The sequence below is a fragment of the Macaca mulatta genome, chromosome 7, assembly GCF_049350105.2.
Source record: "Macaca mulatta isolate MMU2019108-1 chromosome 7, T2T-MMU8v2.0, whole genome shotgun sequence".
NCBI lineage: Eukaryota > Metazoa > Chordata > Mammalia > Primates > Cercopithecidae > Macaca > Macaca mulatta.
The window spans coordinates 167223521-167240614 of record NC_133412.1 but is presented as its reverse complement, the minus strand read 5'-3'; the positions used below and the strand labels follow the sequence as shown (position 1 = coordinate 167240614).

The following is a 17094-nucleotide window of genomic DNA, read 5'->3' as shown; positions in this document are numbered from 1 at the left end:
AAGGTTGTTGTGAGTGTGGCAAGATAATGCCTTCATGTTGCAATCAAACTGTGTCCGGCAAGCCCCCATCGTCTGCTGTCCACCCCCACCCCCAAGTGCATTTTCTGTGCTCTGTGACTCTTATCCACAACTTGGGTCTTGATTTTCTAAAGCTGAGTCCAAGTATAAGACTCGGGATCTGGAGTCTGAGTTTCTCTAGCTCTGTTGACCACAAGAGCTTTGTCTGGACTGAGCAGGTAAGGCAGAGGGCGACCTAGGAAGGGCCTTGTGTGATTATGGCCCACCTTCCAGGTCGGACTGGGGAGGGGCAGGCGGTGGGCAGGAAGCAGAGGAACCTGTGTTTTGTCTCCAGCAAGGAGCCCAGGAAAGCAGCCCGGCCTCGGGGAGCTGTCTCACAGAGGCCACTGGAACGTTCTACCGGGGAGGAAACACCCCCAAAAGTAAAAAAAATCTGACAGCCCCTTCTCTGCCCTTCTCCTGCACTCCCTCCATAGCACATGGGTCTGGAAGGGACTGAACCTGAGCTAACTTTGAGGGGCCACCCAGCCACAGTGGCCTGGGAAGACTGTCCCAGCTGGGGTGATGAGCAACTTGGCAGGTACCAGGGAAGCTGGGGGACTGCCTGGGGACCACTAGTGTCCCTCCTGTCTTTAGCACCAGTCATACCTCCAGAACCTTGACCCAACCCCATGGCACCTTGTATACTGAGATGTATTTCCTTGTGGAATATTCGAAGTGCATGTAAAGGCATCCTGAGGTTTCCTGAGTTTTAATTGGTGAGAAATCATGCTGTGGCTGTCATAAATCCCACATCCTCCAAGGGGAATGGGCCACTGAAATGAAAATGATTCTCCACATAGAGGAACAGACCAAGTCATGTTTCTGGACCCCCAACCCTGAGGCGTGAGATGTGAATACACAGGTGGGAGTGTAGGTGCCTGGCTGAGTCCCATCACATCCCAGACGCTCAGTGCGTGTGGCTGTGTGTGTGTTGTCTTTGACATTCGACCTATTCCAGAAATGGGACATTCTTCCCTAGACCAGGAGGAAGGGCTCCCTTCTGCTGTGTATCTCTGCCCAGGACTTGCCCGCATGCCTCTCTGTTTGTTGGCTCATTTGTACCTTGGCCCTTTGTATCCCCAGCCCCACCCCACAGTATCCAGCAGCCAGACACCTGGTATCCCCAAATGCTGCCACAAGTTCAGCACCGAACCTTGATTTCTCCAAAGCCCTTTTACATCAACTCCTTCATCTCCTCTCTCCCCCACTTCCCTCCTCTTTCACTCCATCCTCTTCCTTCCTGCCGTCTTGCCTTCCCTCCTTTGTTGCCTTTTCTTCTCCTCTTCCCCTTTCTTTCTCCTCCCCTGCTCCTCACTCTTTGTCTCCCAACTCTGCGTCTCCTCATCCTCTTTCCCTGCCTCTGTCTCTGACCCACTGCATCTCCTGTTTGGCTCCCTCCTGGGTAGTTCCAGAAACATACCCATATATGGCCTCCATGTCAAGGATCACAAATGATGACATCACGTGAGGGCCAAAGCTCCGGGATCCTCTCTGAAGTGAGAGTCTGTATTCGATGCACCCAGAGGAACGGAAGGCAGGATCGCAGCTTCCTCAGTGCAACCTCCAAACAGGAAATCTGAGATGCATAACATCTTATAGTTTGGCTTGTCAACGTTGGTCATGCGGTGGCCCCAAAATAAACTCCCTGCTTCAAAGGAGAGCGTTTCAGAACTGCCTGGCAGAGCAGCCAGAAGCTTGGGGCTAGGGCAGAAGGAAAACTCGGGGAGCATGTTCTGAATTCAGACACTCTCAAGAAAATCCTTTGTATTACCCCTGAATTGTACCCTTGTTTCAGAGCCTAACAGGTAATGCATGCTTTCAACTTTCTTATATAGATCTTGCAAAAGATTGTTTGGCTGGCTGGGATTTTCAACTGCAGTACTTACTGGAAACCTCTTGTAGTCAAACTGCGATGTTGCTTTTCCCTCTCTCTCGTATTTTCTTGAGTTATACAGCATGCTGGTGACTTTCATTTTGGATGCAATGAACAGAGGCTCAGCAATTTGCACGTACTTACCCATTCTTCTGGAGGACTCTCGCTCAGAATATCACTCTGCTGTGCACTTCTAAAAATGGAAATGCAAGAGGAGTTATCAATGATGCTATTGTTGGGTCCGTAGGTCTTGGGCAATATCTGTCAGACAAATGATTTTCAGAAATGCTTTCAGGTCAGGCGCACAGATAGAGGTTTTCATGAGTGGGAGTTAATTTAATGCAACTGTTGCAGAGTGCCTAGGCATGCACGGTATTGTGGGAGACCATAGCAACCAAGGTGCCATGGGCTCTGCTTTCAACTACTTGGGGTTAGGAGAGGAAATGGAGGAATGTTATTTATGTGAGATTTAACAAAGCTGTGGAATGCAGGGATGCAAGAATACCCTGCATGTGTGTGCACACGCATATGCATGATGCATTTAAGGAGGCCATGGCCTTTGAAAGGATAGGTGGGATGCCTCAGGGTGGAACCAGAGACTTCTAGTTGGAGGAGCAGCTTGGGCAAAGGCAGGGAAGTCAAGGGACCTGGGGTGATGGTAGAAAGTGAAATGTGGCTCTGGCAAAGGGTCCTGCACGTGAAAAATGGGGGTGAGGCTGGAAGGGGAGGCCAGAGGGAGAGGCAGATGCTTCCAGGCCAAGCAAGAAGTTGGAACACTTCCTGAGAGTTTTTGAGCAGAGGACAGCACACACATAGCCACACGCACTGAGCATCCGGGATATGACGGGACACAGCCAGGCACCTACACTGCCACCCGTGTGTTCACATCTCAGGCCCCAGAATTGGAGGTCCAGAAACATTACTTGGTTTCTGGTGCCTCTAGGTGGAGAATCATTTTCATTTCAGTGGCCCATTTCCCTTGGAGGATGTGAGATTTGACTTCGGTGGCTCTTCGGGAAGCCAGGGGTATGAACTGGAATGAGGAGGCAAGGAGGCTGGTGACTCCGAGGGAGGGCAGGTAAATGAGGAGGGCCTGAAGCAGGGCAGAAGCTGAGCCTCTGCACAGGACAGGAGTGCTCTTCTAAAGATAAGCTTGTTTCGTGAGGTGAGGGCTTGAGGGGGCTCCGAGGGGCACAGACAGATCTAGCTGGGGCCAGCTCCCCCGCCACAGCCCTGAACTCTGCCTGGGCAGAAGCACCATGAGGCAGCCAGTGGCAGATGCTGGAGGCACTTCCAAAACAGTTGGACGGGTCCTGACAGCTGATGGCAGGCCCATGTGCTGCACAGTGTCCCCAGAAGAAGCTGGCAGCGGCTCCACTGGGCGCCATGGTAGTTTGCATCATCTGTTCTTGCACAAACAGGCCGGGTCATGAGTGCCTTGTGGTGGTAGGGGTGGGGGACGCTGTATAATCCACACACCATGACCTTACAGTGACAACACAGGCCATACCAGCAAGCATTTGTTGAACACTAACCCAAGCATGTGTGCAGGTTTCTCCCATTGACCTCTGCCAAGGCCGCCATGAGTTACAGGTGATTGTTACTCCCATTTTCAGGTCTGGAAACAGGTTATGAGAGCTTAAATGTCTTGGGTAAAGCTGGGCGGCCGTTAAGTGTTGGAGTCAGGAATCTGACCTCTTGGTCTGCAAGGTCCACATTCAAAGCCACAGTGTCCTGTGGCCTCTCGAGGTGCTGTGGCAGTGGTAAACAGGACCATCGCGCACCCAGGGGAAATGTCTCTGGCACAGTCAAGGCATCATAAGGTGCCCGTATATTGTGGACAGGCTAGATCCAAAGAGTCTTCCCAAAGGAGGCACAAAAATATCTCTGGGTCCGCCCAGTGTCCTTCCATTTCTGCGCTGCAGAGGGTCAGTCTGCCCACAGGAGGCGGCTGTCACAGGAGTGGCTTGTGTCTGTGGTTCTCTTTCCTTAGCACCATCTTTTGGAATAATTAATGCCCAGGAATATGAATGAAGTTATTAAGAGCTTTGTGGTTGAGAGGAATGTTTTGGGGAGGTGGTGCTGAAATAAAAATAAATTGATTCCTAAACTGCCTGTTTTAAAGAATGGGACATAGAGGAGTAAAAAAGGAGAGAGGAAAGCAGAGACAAGAGAAGAGAAAGATTTAAATAAAGGTGGAGTCAGGGGAACTCAGAGGAGAGAGGATAAAAAAAGGAAAAAGCACCTCGCCGATTTGGGTGAGATCTAGCTTAAAAGATTTCCAGCCAGCCCTGCAGGTGAGGAGGGGACTATGGAGGATTCCCCCTGCCCTGCCCGAGCCTTCCCGCTCTGCTGCCTGGAGTTAGAGCCACAGAACCCCCATGTATTGTGCCACTAAGGAACCAAGGTGAGGATTCACCGTCTTTGGGTGCCCAAGGGACAGAACAGGGTTAGGTGGGCTGCACTAGGACTGGGGTGCTGGGGAGGCTCAGAGGTGGACTGACCAGCCCCATCCACCCCTGTCACCCCCAACTCCAGTCACTGGCACAGATGACAGAGCCTGGCATTTGTAGAGCCCAGGCAGAATATGGGTCAGGGACCTGGAGTCCTGTGTCCTGAGCTGTGAGTGTCTGAGCCACACAGATGCGGGGAGGGGCCAGCCTCTGGCAGGGCCAGGAGGCAGCAGAAGGGCCCTTCACTCAGGAGGTAGAGAAGAAGGTGACCCGTGAGCCTAGAGACTCAATAGCTCAGGGACCCAAAGAAGTAAACTGGAAGCTTGGCCTTTGTAGGTGCTTTTCTTAGCTGGTGGTGTTGGCACTGCCGCAGGTAGTGAGCATCTGGGCCTGTGCAGAATGGATGCTCATCATTGTAACAGGGCACTTTCCACATAAAAATAGGAGGTTTCTCCTGAATTTTTCCTTCTTCCCTCTCTTCCTCTCACCGTCATTCTTGCTTTCTTTATGTAGTGGCATCGTCAACGTACATCACTAAGTAAATAAACTACCAAGACTTTTCATTAGGGTCTTAGATTATTCGGGAGAGATTCACCCAGATTTGGGTCAGCAAGAGGCACTCCATTTGAGATGGAGCCTCAGTCTCCTCCTCTATACAATGGGCACAGAGTGTCTGCTGGCGTGGGAGCAGAGCCAGCTTTGGACAGGTTCAAATCCCTGGTTGTCACCTCCTACGGGGTGATGTAGGGGCAGTCAAACCCCCACTCCGTACAGAGGGGAGAAGAGCCTTGTTTTGTGGAGTTAGCTGGGCCTGCAGCCCTGAGCGCACCTCTTGAGTTCCCTCCAGCGGCCCCAGCCCAGCCTTGGAAGCCACAAGGCCCTGACTCGAGAGCCGGGAGCTTGAAATCAGCATCAAAAGGTCTGAGATGACAGAGCCAGTGGTGGTGGTGGCCAGGGGTAAACTGGAAGTTTGGCCTTTGTGGGTGCTTTCCTTAGCTGATGGTGTGGGTCCAAGCAAAGGCTCAAAGTCCTAGCAGCTGTGAGGCCCTAGACACCAGGCACCAGGGCAGCCGGAGGCTTGAGAGCACTGCCCCCACAGCCAAAGGCCCACCCTGGCTATGACTTGGCCACTCATGGGGGTCAAGGGCAAGGTGGCTGGGATTCCATTCCCCCTTCCTTACCAAGGTCAGACCATGTCTTAGCCAGAGCAGAGAGGAAACCTCCACAGGGATGAGGTTTAGGGTCACAGAGGAACTGACTCCTTGCCATGGCCCTTAATATTGTGTCAGAGGGCCTGATGAAGACGGGGCAGGCTGGCGTGGTCTCAACCTCTGTACCACATACATTCCAGGCCTTAGTCTCCTCCTCTGCACCGTGGGAAGACCATTCTTCTCCCTGGTACTGAAAAAGTAAAACGAGGCAACCTGTGAAAGTGGCTTGGATGGAAGCAGGACAAGGACCCACAGGCACCAGCTCAAGTTTTATTGATTAGGTTTTAAAACAACAGGACCCGGGAAGGGGAGAGAACAATGTCCTACACCCCCGAGGCCCCCAGCTGGAAGCATTTCCTTAGGTTTCCTAGGACCACTCTGGATCCTGGGGGCAAAGGCAGATCAGAGAGATCAGTTTCGGCAGAAGGTGAGAGCATTGCAAGGAAGGAGGTCGAGTGCCCTGGGTGCCAAGTAACAGCCCGGTTAATTCCCAACTCCTCATGTGTCCCCAGGCTAGCCCAAGCAGCCAAGTTTTAGGATTGCCTCAGCTAAGGGTCATGTGATACTTGGGAGACCCTGAAGCTTTTGGAGTACATTTATAGAGAGTGTGTATATTATATGTATTTTATTATATAATATATGATTATATTAATCATATATTATATGATTATATATTAATAATTACCTATAATTATATATAAATTATATCACATATATTATAATATATAATATATGATTATATTAAATGTAATATGATTATATTAAATATATATTATATGATTATATATCAATATTATATATACTTATATATTATTAATATTATATGTAATTATATGTTATATATTAATATAATTCTATATTATATATTATATTAATATATAATAAATTATTATGTGTATATTATAATATATATAATACATGTAGCGTGTATATAGTCTTTTTGAATATGAATACACACACACACACACACACACACACACACACACACACACACAGTCTTCAGTTTGATTCTGGACTTCACTCAAATCTTGAAAAACATCCAGAGGTTGCTATTCGTTGTGTGGGATGAAAATTTGTTGTAAAATCAGATGTAGCCTCTAGTCTCTTCCTTGTCACTTTCTCCCTCAGCGTGCCTCAGTTTCCTCGTCTATACAATAGGAACAAGAATACCCTTATCATAGATTTATTATGTGGTTCAAACTAAAAACAAAGCTGAGAGAGAAATTCACTGCAAGCGAAGGTGTTGTGGTTCCGATTCTCCCCATACCTGCTGCAGTTGGATGTAGTGACCTGAGGTTGACACGTGGATCTGAACTGCAGGCTTTGCATAAGAGCCAAACCTAAAAGGTACAAGTGAACCCTAACCAAAATACTCACGCAGCACTTGCTCTGTGCCCAGCACTGTTAAATGAATTAAGTGCTCACGAAATGGCCACTCTTGTCATTTGTTGGCAGTCACCTCGTGCAGAAATTCAAGCTTCCAAAGTCTAGGGCAGCAGATGATGTGAGCAGAGAGGGCAGGGGGACAGGAGGGTTCCTGGAGAGTGGGGAATTTGAAAGGAGTGGCAGAATCCATCCACCACCCAGGCTGGCTTCGGGGCAGGGTGTGGAGCTCCCCTTCCTCCCCAAGCTCCAGCCCCATGATTGACCCTTGGGGCCACTCAGCAGGCTCTGCGCACAGCCTGGGGAGCTGACAGTCACAGCGGCAGCTTTTGACCACAGCTGTCACGTGAAGGCTGGGCTCGGGACTCATTTTCACTTTCACTCTCAGTCTTGTTAAATGGAAGAGAGCTTGTGGGAATCCCAATCCCTTGGATGGAGCCTCCTAGAGAACCGCCAGCTGGGCACGAGTTTCAGGTAGCATCCTCCCAGCAGGAAAGGTTTAGGCTGTCTCACTCACTTTCTGGGGTCATGGCAGAGAATCACAGCCTCTTGGGACCTGTGGAATAACACGAGCAGATTTTTAGGGGCCACCGGCTGTGTGCCTGCCAGGTGCTCCACATTTATCCTCATCACCTCAATTCTCCTGACAACACCTCCATAGACCAGATGCCATTATTATCTTCCTTTTATAGATGAGTAAAGTGAGGCACCGAGTAACCTGCTCCCCATCACACGGCCAGGAGGTGGCAGAGCTAGGGTTGAGTATAGACAGTGGGGCACTGGGGCCGTGCCACCGTCTACCACTGTGCAGTAAACTTCTCCATGACAGCTGTGCTTCCAAGGGTTTGAAACACTGTCATGATCCTATGGTTCATTCACCTGTCTGTCCAGCATTTATTCAATACCTATTGTGTACCTGGCTTTGGGTTAGTTCCTGGGGTTACAACATGAGTGCAACATAGTCCTGCTCCTCAGAAGTTTCTGGACTTTGTAGAGACACAGGCCCATAGCAGGCAGTCCAAGCAGTAGAATGCGAAGGGGGCCCTTGGAGGCAGCAGAGGACTCTCAGCCATCAGGGAGGCTTCCTGGTAGAGGAGATGCTCGAGGTGTTTCTGGAAGGGCACCTTCAGGGCAGGGTAGGCTGATGAGTAGTTCCATCCACAAACACAGCCAAGGATGCCAAGTGGCTTGTGCAGCCTCACACGCCTGACCCACGCCCCTGGCATGACCCAAGCCTCTGGTGGAGCTTGGTGTGGTGGAGGATGGCTGCCAGCCTCCTTCTTGGCCCCACCCTCCCAGCTGTGCCTCCTCTAGCCCCAGTTTTCTGCTAAGACATCTGGAGAGTGACCACCTTCCACCCCAGCCCCTCAAACAACCGCATAGACCCACCCCATCCACTGCCAGTTCCTGGCAGACCCTGGCTGCCTGCAAACCTGGGTTGGTGGAGAGGGAAAGGTACTAGGAAGAAAAGGACCACTTTTCAAATGTGATTTTGATCCTCACTATAGCCCTGCCAGGGTCTGTGCCTCTTTTCCCATTTCACAGATGTGGAGACTAAGGCCCAACTTAGAAGAGCACCGGCTCTGAATGAAGCAGGCACCGCTCTGAGTGGATTTACCCAAGTAATTTACGTGGATTAACCTAAGTAACCCTGTCACAGCCACTTTACAGTTGTCACCTGGGGAAAGGTGGGGCTCCTCAAGATCCAATGTTTGGGATGCTGCAAAGAGGGCAGAAGAGGCACTCTTGAAGGCCCTGGGGGGCCAGGCCTCCCCTGCTCCGCACAGGCCTTGGACTAGCCCCTCCCTCTGCAGGCCCCTGGCCTGGCTGGGCAGGGCCCATTAGACTCCTGCTTTCCTTGGGAAAGGGCTATTTTTGATTCCAGTCGGCCTCCCAGAGTGTCCCTTGAGGCTGCTGGCCTCCCTCCAAGACTTAGGCCCAGAAGGCCGCCCAACCCCCAGGCAGAGGCCTCAGAAATCAAGCTGGGCAGCATCTTCATGACAAGGGGAAACTGAGGTCCAAAGAGGGGCAAGGCATCACCCGAATCATTGCCCTCTCCCAAGAAATAGGTGCTCTGACTATGTCCATTTTACAGATGGAGAAACTACTATTCCGGGGGCTCTCCCGGCTAACAACCAGCAAAGCTGGGGTGTGAACTGAGTCAAGCTGGCTCCACCCACTGCTTCATAACCTCCCCCTCACGCTAGGGCTGAGCAGCACCACCTGTCCCCCAGCAGATGCTGCCATAGCATCCCTGACAGTTGTCACCAGCCTACGATTGCATCAGTTCAGGGACGGGGAGTTTCCTGTCCTGAAGCAGCCCGTGCATTGCACACTTACTAACAGCCAGACCCATTGCACACTTAGAGCCAGACCCACAGCTAAGCCTGTACACATGTGAGCCCTTTTGACTCTACCACCAACCCCATAATAACACTTGCTAATATCTCCACTTTATGCATGAGGCAACTAAAGATGGGTAACTTACCCAAGAACCCTTGAAGGCTGGGGACCTCCGTGGGAAAAGCAAGAGATATATGTGGGTCCACAGTGGGGTGGGAAATTTGCCTCCTCAAAGGCAGAGGCCCTCTCTCTCAAGTAAACTCCATAACAGTTGTGCTTCCAAGGGTTTGAGCACTGTTGTGGTCCTGTCATTCATTCACCTGTCCATCTAGCATTTATTAAATATCTATTGTGTTCCCAGCCTTGAGTTAGGTCCTGGGGTTACAAGTGTGACATAGTCCTGCTCCTCAGAAGTTTCTGGAGTTTCTAGGGAGACAGGCCCATAGCAGGTAGTCCAAGGAGTAGACCTTCTCAAGGTCCTGTCAAGGTTAAGCCCTTCTCCTCCTTCTGCATGTACCTTCCATGCAGCAGGCAAAGAGGCTGGTGTGGTGCCCAGGGCACAGATATAGGCCAGGGGGTGCTGGGCAGCTGGGAGGATAGCTGGCTGCAGCTGGATGAGGGCGGGTCTGCTCCAAACCCATGTGTGTACCAGTTGCTTGGGTCAGTGTTCCTAGAATTGCCAGAAGGAGCATTGGATTTGAGGTTGGAAGATCAGGCTTTGAATCCCAGCTTTCTAACTGTCTGTCCTCCTATAAACCCCTCACCTCCCCCTCTAAACTTTACCTGCCTCATCTGTAAAATGGGACAAATAATGTAGGAACATCAAGGTCCTTTTGGAAGGAGAGGGGCTGTAGAGGAATTAATTCAGTGAAAAAGCTTCCTACTTTCCAGGACTGTGTGAGGGTAATGACATGGATAATTGGCCAATGTAAAGTCTCTGAGTGGTGTCAACCCATGGGAGAGGCTTGGGAAGGGCCTGGTGAGTCTGGAATGAGCTGCGAGATTGGTGATTCTGGGTGACCATTACCTGGCTGCCTTCGCCTCCAGGAAGCCACGTGGTCAGGGCAGGGCCTTCCCTGATGTGGTCAGGGAAGGGCCACTGCAGCCGCGTGCTGTCTATGAGTCTCTGGCCCACACCAGGCTGCAGGGCCAGCAGCTGCCTGGAGATGATGAGGGGTCCTCATTAAAAAATCATGTTACCCCTTACAAGCCGCCTACACATCTTAGCTCACATATGCTTCTATAGCATAGCGAAGAAGCTTGTCTCGTTCGCATTTTTATTGATAAAGGAACTGAGGCCCAGAAAAGGGGAAGTGACTTGCCTCAGGTCATACAGCTAGTAAGTTGCAGAACTGAAAGTAGACGTAGGGATCCTGACCTCCAGATTCGAGATCCCTCCACTCTCCCCGGTTTTCTGTTCCCCCTTGGCCAATGCTAAGGTGTTTTCATCGACATGGCCATAGGGGATCCCCAGGGACAGAGAGTTTAAGGTTTAACAGCACAGAGCCAAACCAAACATCTCACTGAGTTGCCGACTCTTCAGAACCGAAAAATCTGCGGAAACCTTCCAGCGCCAAATCCTCCTTTTGCAATGAGAAAACTGAGGCCCAGAGTGGGACAGGGACTTAGCCGAGGTCACAAAGCACTTTGGCATTAGCATGGCAATTATAGCTCAGCCTATGACTCTTAGTGCAGTGCTCTTCCCCCTTGTGCCCTGGCTTTGAGCAGACACCTTTAGATGGTGGCACCAGGATGCCAGGCCAGGTCCTGGGTACCAGCACTTCCTGCTAGTTTAGCACCATGTGCACTGAGCCCCTCCCTTGCACCAGGCGGTGGGGTATGTCAAGCCAAACCAGCTCTAGAGAAGAGGAGTGTGTCATACCTCACTGGGCAAAGTCCATTCCCCACCCCTCTGAAGGCAGACCTAGGCCAACTCAGACCTGGCAGGGACCCCAGCCACACAGATGCAGTGAAGGGGTGGGAAGACAGACCTGGGTCAGCTGGAGATGGGGCTCCACCCAGCTGCACAGGTACCTCCTGCCAGTACCAGAGTGCCAGAGGACAGGCTCTACTGTACCCTGCCATTTAACAGATGGAAAAAATGAGGACTCAAGAGAGGAAGAGAGGTGCTCACGGCTGACTTGGGACAGAAACCCAAGTCCCTCAGTTCCCTGTCCTGGGATCCTTTGACAATAAGTAAAACTGCTGCTGCTATAAATAACAGTACTCCAAGTATCAGGCATAAAATGATTATGAGGTCATGACCCTTTCCCTCCCTTAGTGTGGACCACAGAGTGGCCACCTGACATATTAATCTCATTGAGCAGTGTGGTTCTCAACCCTGGCCACACACTAATATCACCAGAGAAGCCTCTAGCATTGCAGTGCCTGGGTCCCAGCCCTGAGGCTTTGAGTTCATTGATACAGGGCTGAACCAGGGCCTTGATATGTTTTCAAGACTCTCAGCCAGGCCTGAGAGCCATCTGTTAAGACGATTTTAACTGTCTATAAGAGAAAACCCAACTGACATTGGCTAAACCACAAGGATCTTCAGTACCTAACAAGGAGACTAGGGTGGGCAGAACCAGCATTGGTTCAGCAGTTCTGCAACGTAATGAGGGATCCAGAAAAACTATTACTCATTATGCCAAACTCATTGTATCAACCTGTCATTCACTGTCCCCCTCATGGTCACGAGATGGCTGCTGCCACTCCAGGCATCAAGTCCTCCAAGCACAAAGCAGAGGTTGGGGCAAGGAGTCATTTTGTTCACTACTCTCTCTTTTATTAGAAAGGAAAGTCTTCTGTAGCAGCACCCCAGCAGACTTTCTGTTATAACTCTTTGGATAAAACTGGGCTATATTCCCACCCCTGGACTAATCACTGGCTGAGGCGGTGAGATTGTCCCACCTGGCTTGAAGCAGTCATAACTCATCCATGGGACAGGGCACCCTGTTGCCTAGACAAAGTCAGGTTCTGCTATCAGGGAAGATGGGGGAAATGGCCGTTGGGGAGGACCATCTGCAGGATCTGCCACACCCTATGAAAATGGAGCTGTTTGGCCAGCCATGCAGTGAACTTTGACCTCCTCACATAAGGTGCTGGCCTTGGAAAGAGGATGCAGGGTCAAGTCCACCCATGAACTACTGACCACAGCTCAGGAGAAGTTCCTCTTCCCAGAAGGATCTGGGTAGGCTTCCCAGAAGAGGGCACTTTCCCTGGGCCTTGAAGAAGGAGAAGGCTCCTCTGAGGACGTTGGGCTCAGGTGCCCAGGTGGGTTCTCTCTGGGGCCGAGGCTGAGGGGCAGCAAGCTCCAGTGGGAAGCTCTTCTCTTGGTGATGGCAGAGGAGCAAGAGCAAACCCCAGTGCACACACTTGTCATGTGTCTCCTTGACGCGTGTCCATCAGCACTCATAGGCCAGGGCAAATCATGCAGACTTGAGGTCCATATCAGTAGGGAAGGGTGGGGAAAGATCTGCCTTTAGGGAAAGGGAGTGAATATTTGCTGAACAAATCAAAGTAATGCACTGGTATTCAGGGTATTTTGTAGAGGGCCATGTGATTCAACATTCAGCCAGGACCAAGAACCGTTGACCCACACAGTGTGAGTCAGCCAGCCAGAACAAAAATCAAGCTTAGTTGATTCCACTTCATTTTCTTAGAGCAGTTGGCACCCGACTGGAGTCCATTACTCTTTGAGGCATTTTTAAGAAAAGAGTCACTGGAATTAACATGGAACATTATTTTAATGACTGATTTTAACTAGATCGTGTGATTTCAAGTAATGGGTCTGTGTCTGATTCATCTCTGGTATTCTCAGGCTGGCCACAGTGAAAAGATATGGAGAAATGCCAGGATCTATGCTCTTGGTAACTGGTATGCAATCCTGTGTAAGCTCCATGAGGGCAAAGATTTTTGTCTATTGGAATCATCGTTGTATCCTCAGTGCTTAGAAGAGTGCCTGACACAGAGTGGGTGCTCGACGAGTGACCTTTTAGTTAATGTATGCATAAATACATGGATAAATAGGTTATCTGGAATGGAAAAATAAACAATGGATGAGTGGATGATTGGCTAGATGAATGTATGGTGGGTGGATGTGATGATGCATGAATAAATGGATGGCTGGGTGGATAGACAGGATAATGGAGGGATGGGAGGACAGTTGGATGGATGGTTGGATGGATAGAAAGATGAATGGATGGATGAATGATGAGTAGTGTTGATGAGAGAATGACAGATAAATGGTCAGATGAGTAGAGAGATGGACGGATAGGAGGATAGATGGAGGGCAGTTGAATGGGTGGTTGGACAGTTGAATATATGGATAGAGGGGTGGATGGATGGGAAGGTAGATAATATATAGGTCGGTGGGTAGATGGATGTGTGGGAGAATGAATAAATGGATGGATGGTGAGATGGGCTGGTGGGTAAATGAAGAGATGAGTGGATGGATGGATGTATAGATGGATAAGTGGTTGGGTGGGTCATGTGACCAAATGAATGAATTTTTTTTTTTTTTTTTTTGAGATGGAGTCTCGCTCTGTCCCCAGGCTGGAGTGCAGTGGCTGGATCTCAGCTCACTGCAAGCTCCGCCTCCCGGGTTTACGCCATTCTCCTGCCTCAGCCTCCCGAGTAGCTGGGACTACAGGCGCCCTCCACCTCGCCCGGCTAGTTTTTTTGTATTTTTTAGTAGAGACGGGGTTTCACCGTGTTCACCAGGATGGTCTTGATCTCCTGACCTCATGATCCGCCTGTCTCAGCCTCCCAAAGTGCTGGGATTACAGGCTTGAGCCATCCCGCCCGGCCCCAAATGAATGAATTTTAAGATGAATGTGTTATTGTCAGTGAAATACACACCCTTCCCTGTGGGTAAACATAGCTATCCTGCAAAACTGTTCATGACCAGGATGGTTTTGGTTTCCTCACAGGGTTTTCTGATTTGCTGTTCCCTCCTCCCCACTGGGTGTCTGTTCTGGAGGCCAGGGTGAGAGGTGGAGGAGGATGGCCACGCAGATCAGCACTCGGGGCAGCCAGTGTACCATTGGGCAGGAGGAGTACAGCCTGTACAGCAGCCTGAGCGAGGAGGAACTGGTGCAGATGGCCATCGAGCAGAGCCTAGCGGACAAGACAAGGGGTCCAACCACTGCTGAGGCCACCGTGTCTGCATGTGCCAACCGCCAACCTGCCCATTTCTACCCATGGACCAGGTGAGCAAGGCGAGGCTGATGAGGGGAGTGGGGCCATCCAGGACATCCACAGACTGCAGATCCCAAATGCTGTTAATCCAAAACAAAGGTATCCTGGTCTCTAGGTTGCCTTTTGCACCTTTCTGATTTACATTTGTTATCTGAACTTACTGAGCTCTGGCTGTGCCAGGTACTGCAGTGGGTGCTATACACACTCTGCCTCCTTTCATCCGCTTAGGAACCCTCTCAGCGGGCTCTGGGTTATAGACCCGTTTAGAAGAGGAAACTGAAGCTCAGGGCTGAAAAACAGGCCCAAGATCACACAGCCAGTAGATAATGCTGCAGAGATCGGAGCTGCCTGGCTCCCTATCTTGCAGCGCAGCCTCCCTCGAAAAACATGTCTGGTGAGCAAGGGATGTCTGCCCACAGGGCCATCCTGTCTCCTTCTTCCGGCTCCCCCTTCTCAGCACCACCTCATCCTCTCAGTCACAGGACTTTCTAAAGCAGTGCCATCCAAATATGACACCAGCCACAACTGCAATGCACGGATGCAATTTTAAAGGTTCCAATAGTCACAGTTAAAAAGTAAAGAGAAACAGGTGAAATTAATTTTCATTGGTATTTCACATCTGAAATATCACCATTTCCACCAATATATTTGTATTTCCATCAATATAAAATTATGAATGAGATTGTTACCATTTCTTTTTGTCCAACAAGTCTTTGAAATCCAGTGTGTATTTTACACTCACAGCGCATCTTGATTCAGACCCACCACATTTCAAGCCCTCCCCAGCCACATATGGCCAGTGACTACCTTATTAGACGGTGCAGATCTAGAAGACACCTTCTTTGTAGGAGGTGGGAGCTAGAGAGATGATGAAGCAGAGTGGTAACTGATCTTAAACTGCATTTGGAAAAGACCTATATAAGCCATAAAATTGCTTTTGCTCCCCACCACCCCCAGCCAAGGTCAAGTGTGTTTGGGCATGAATGGCAGGGCATGGGAATTGCTGTGACAATTGTGTTGATGGGCCACAAATCTCATTGTGTACAGCAGCCAGCTAGCTCCCTGCGTGACCTCAGGCAAGTCACTTAACCTCTCAAAACCTCAGCTTCCTTCTCAAATAACAACAACAATAAACAGACTTTTTCCCATGCGCAGTCACAGTTGACAGGGGATGAAGGTGGGTGATGGTGCATCTCAGCCCTGTCCCCGAAGGGACTTTGCCCTTACCAAGGCTGGACCATCTCTGTCAGGCTGGCTGGGCGGAGGCCCAGAGCTGAGGAGCCCCTTTTAAAAGGGAAGGCGGGCAGCTGGAATGAGTACGAAGACTCCAGGTTACTAAGCTCCCCCGAGGGCGTTCCATTCTGAAACCCAATCTGAAAAACAGAAACCTGAAGCCAAGGACTGGGTTCATCTTGGCTCGTGCTCAAAGTGGCCCTGGTTCCTGTTCTGGCTGGTTCAGCCAAAGACAGACCACAAGTTCCTCTTTCTCAGGAGGGGGTCAGATAAAGACAGGGCATCCTCCCTCTGAAGACGGCCTGCTGCATGAAGCCAGCACGTCCCCCCAGGTGTCTGCAGCCTTCTCCCCAGCATAGGATCCCCCTCAGGAGTCCCAGGGATGCTTGGAAACATTAGAACAAAGTGCGCCCTCGGCCTCCAGACCCTGACTCTGCCTTCATCCGGTGGGTAAGGAAATGGAGGCCCACACTGGGCCATGAACATTTATTTAACTTCCTGCGGAAAAAGCTCTCCTGGAGAACTGAGACCATTTCTCCCAGGTCAAGCAGCCCTCATCTGAGGTCCAGCCCCACAAGCAATATAGCAGAGGAGGGTCAACCTGCATTTTCTTACTCTACGAGTGACCTGAAACCTCCTAGGTTCGGTTCTGCACCTTCGCTTCTGGAAGGAGGCTGGGCTTGGGTCCTGCTGGGAAGAAAAAGCCCTTAGATAGAATGTTTAATGCAATTCTCCTCCCCCCAAATGCACATTGAGCACCTCCCATGTGCCTGCCACACATTCATTCAGTTAATGTTTACAAAAGCCACCCAAAGTGGATGCTTTTGTGTTCATTTTACAGACGACAAAACACGCCCACAGCAGGGCCGGGCATGGAACCAAAATCTGTCCCGCTCTGAAGTTCAGACACTTCGCCAGGCTCTGCTGATGCTGTGAAGGCCTCTGTTTCCTTCCCCTACCCCATCTTGAGGTGAGGTTTTGACCTCATTACGTCCGTCTCCTACTCACAGAGGCCCAGGGTCCCCAAATTCACCCAGCACACACGCACGTGTGCTGTCACACCCAGACACGCATTACAGTGAGTGCAGGACCCGAGACAGTCCTTGTTCACTTTTATCTGTCCAAATAAATCCACAGCAAGTTTAGCAACAGGATGTCACCCTTGTCCCCAGGCAATCCACATGGCAGCTTCTTCTCATCTTTGGGTCTGAGATTAAGCATCACCTCAGCCAGTCCTGCCCTGACCACTGTCCCAGGCCAACTGGTTTTTCACCTCTTACTTGCTCTCATGGTTGTTTCCTTGTGGCCTTGACCTTGACTTACAATTCTTATTTATTTG

General features: G+C 50.4%; 2 protein-coding genes across 4 annotated transcripts in view; one reads left to right on the top strand and one right to left on the bottom strand.

Annotated features, from left to right (window-relative positions):
• Positions 1-17094, bottom strand: part of OTUB2 (OTU deubiquitinase, ubiquitin aldehyde binding 2) — a 98657-nt gene that overhangs the window by 73689 nt on the left and 7874 nt on the right. The window lies entirely within an intron of this gene.
• ASB2 (ankyrin repeat and SOCS box containing 2) overlaps positions 1396-17094 on the top strand; it is a 43696-nt gene continuing 27997 nt past the window's right edge. Inside the window, exons 1-3 of one of the 3 annotated variants that reach the window (XM_077941654.1) lie at positions 1557-1865; positions 14255-14533; positions 16597-16725. Coding sequence is in view for 2 of the 3 variants with exons in the window: in XM_015144411.3 (XP_014999897.2) it covers positions 14328-14533 (206 nt within the window). In the remaining variant the exon portion in view is untranslated. Of the gene's footprint in view, positions 1866-13143; positions 13200-14254; positions 14534-16596; positions 16726-17094 lie in introns of all 3 variants that reach the window. The other 2 variants (XM_077941653.1, XM_015144411.3) reach the window with 2 other exon arrangements.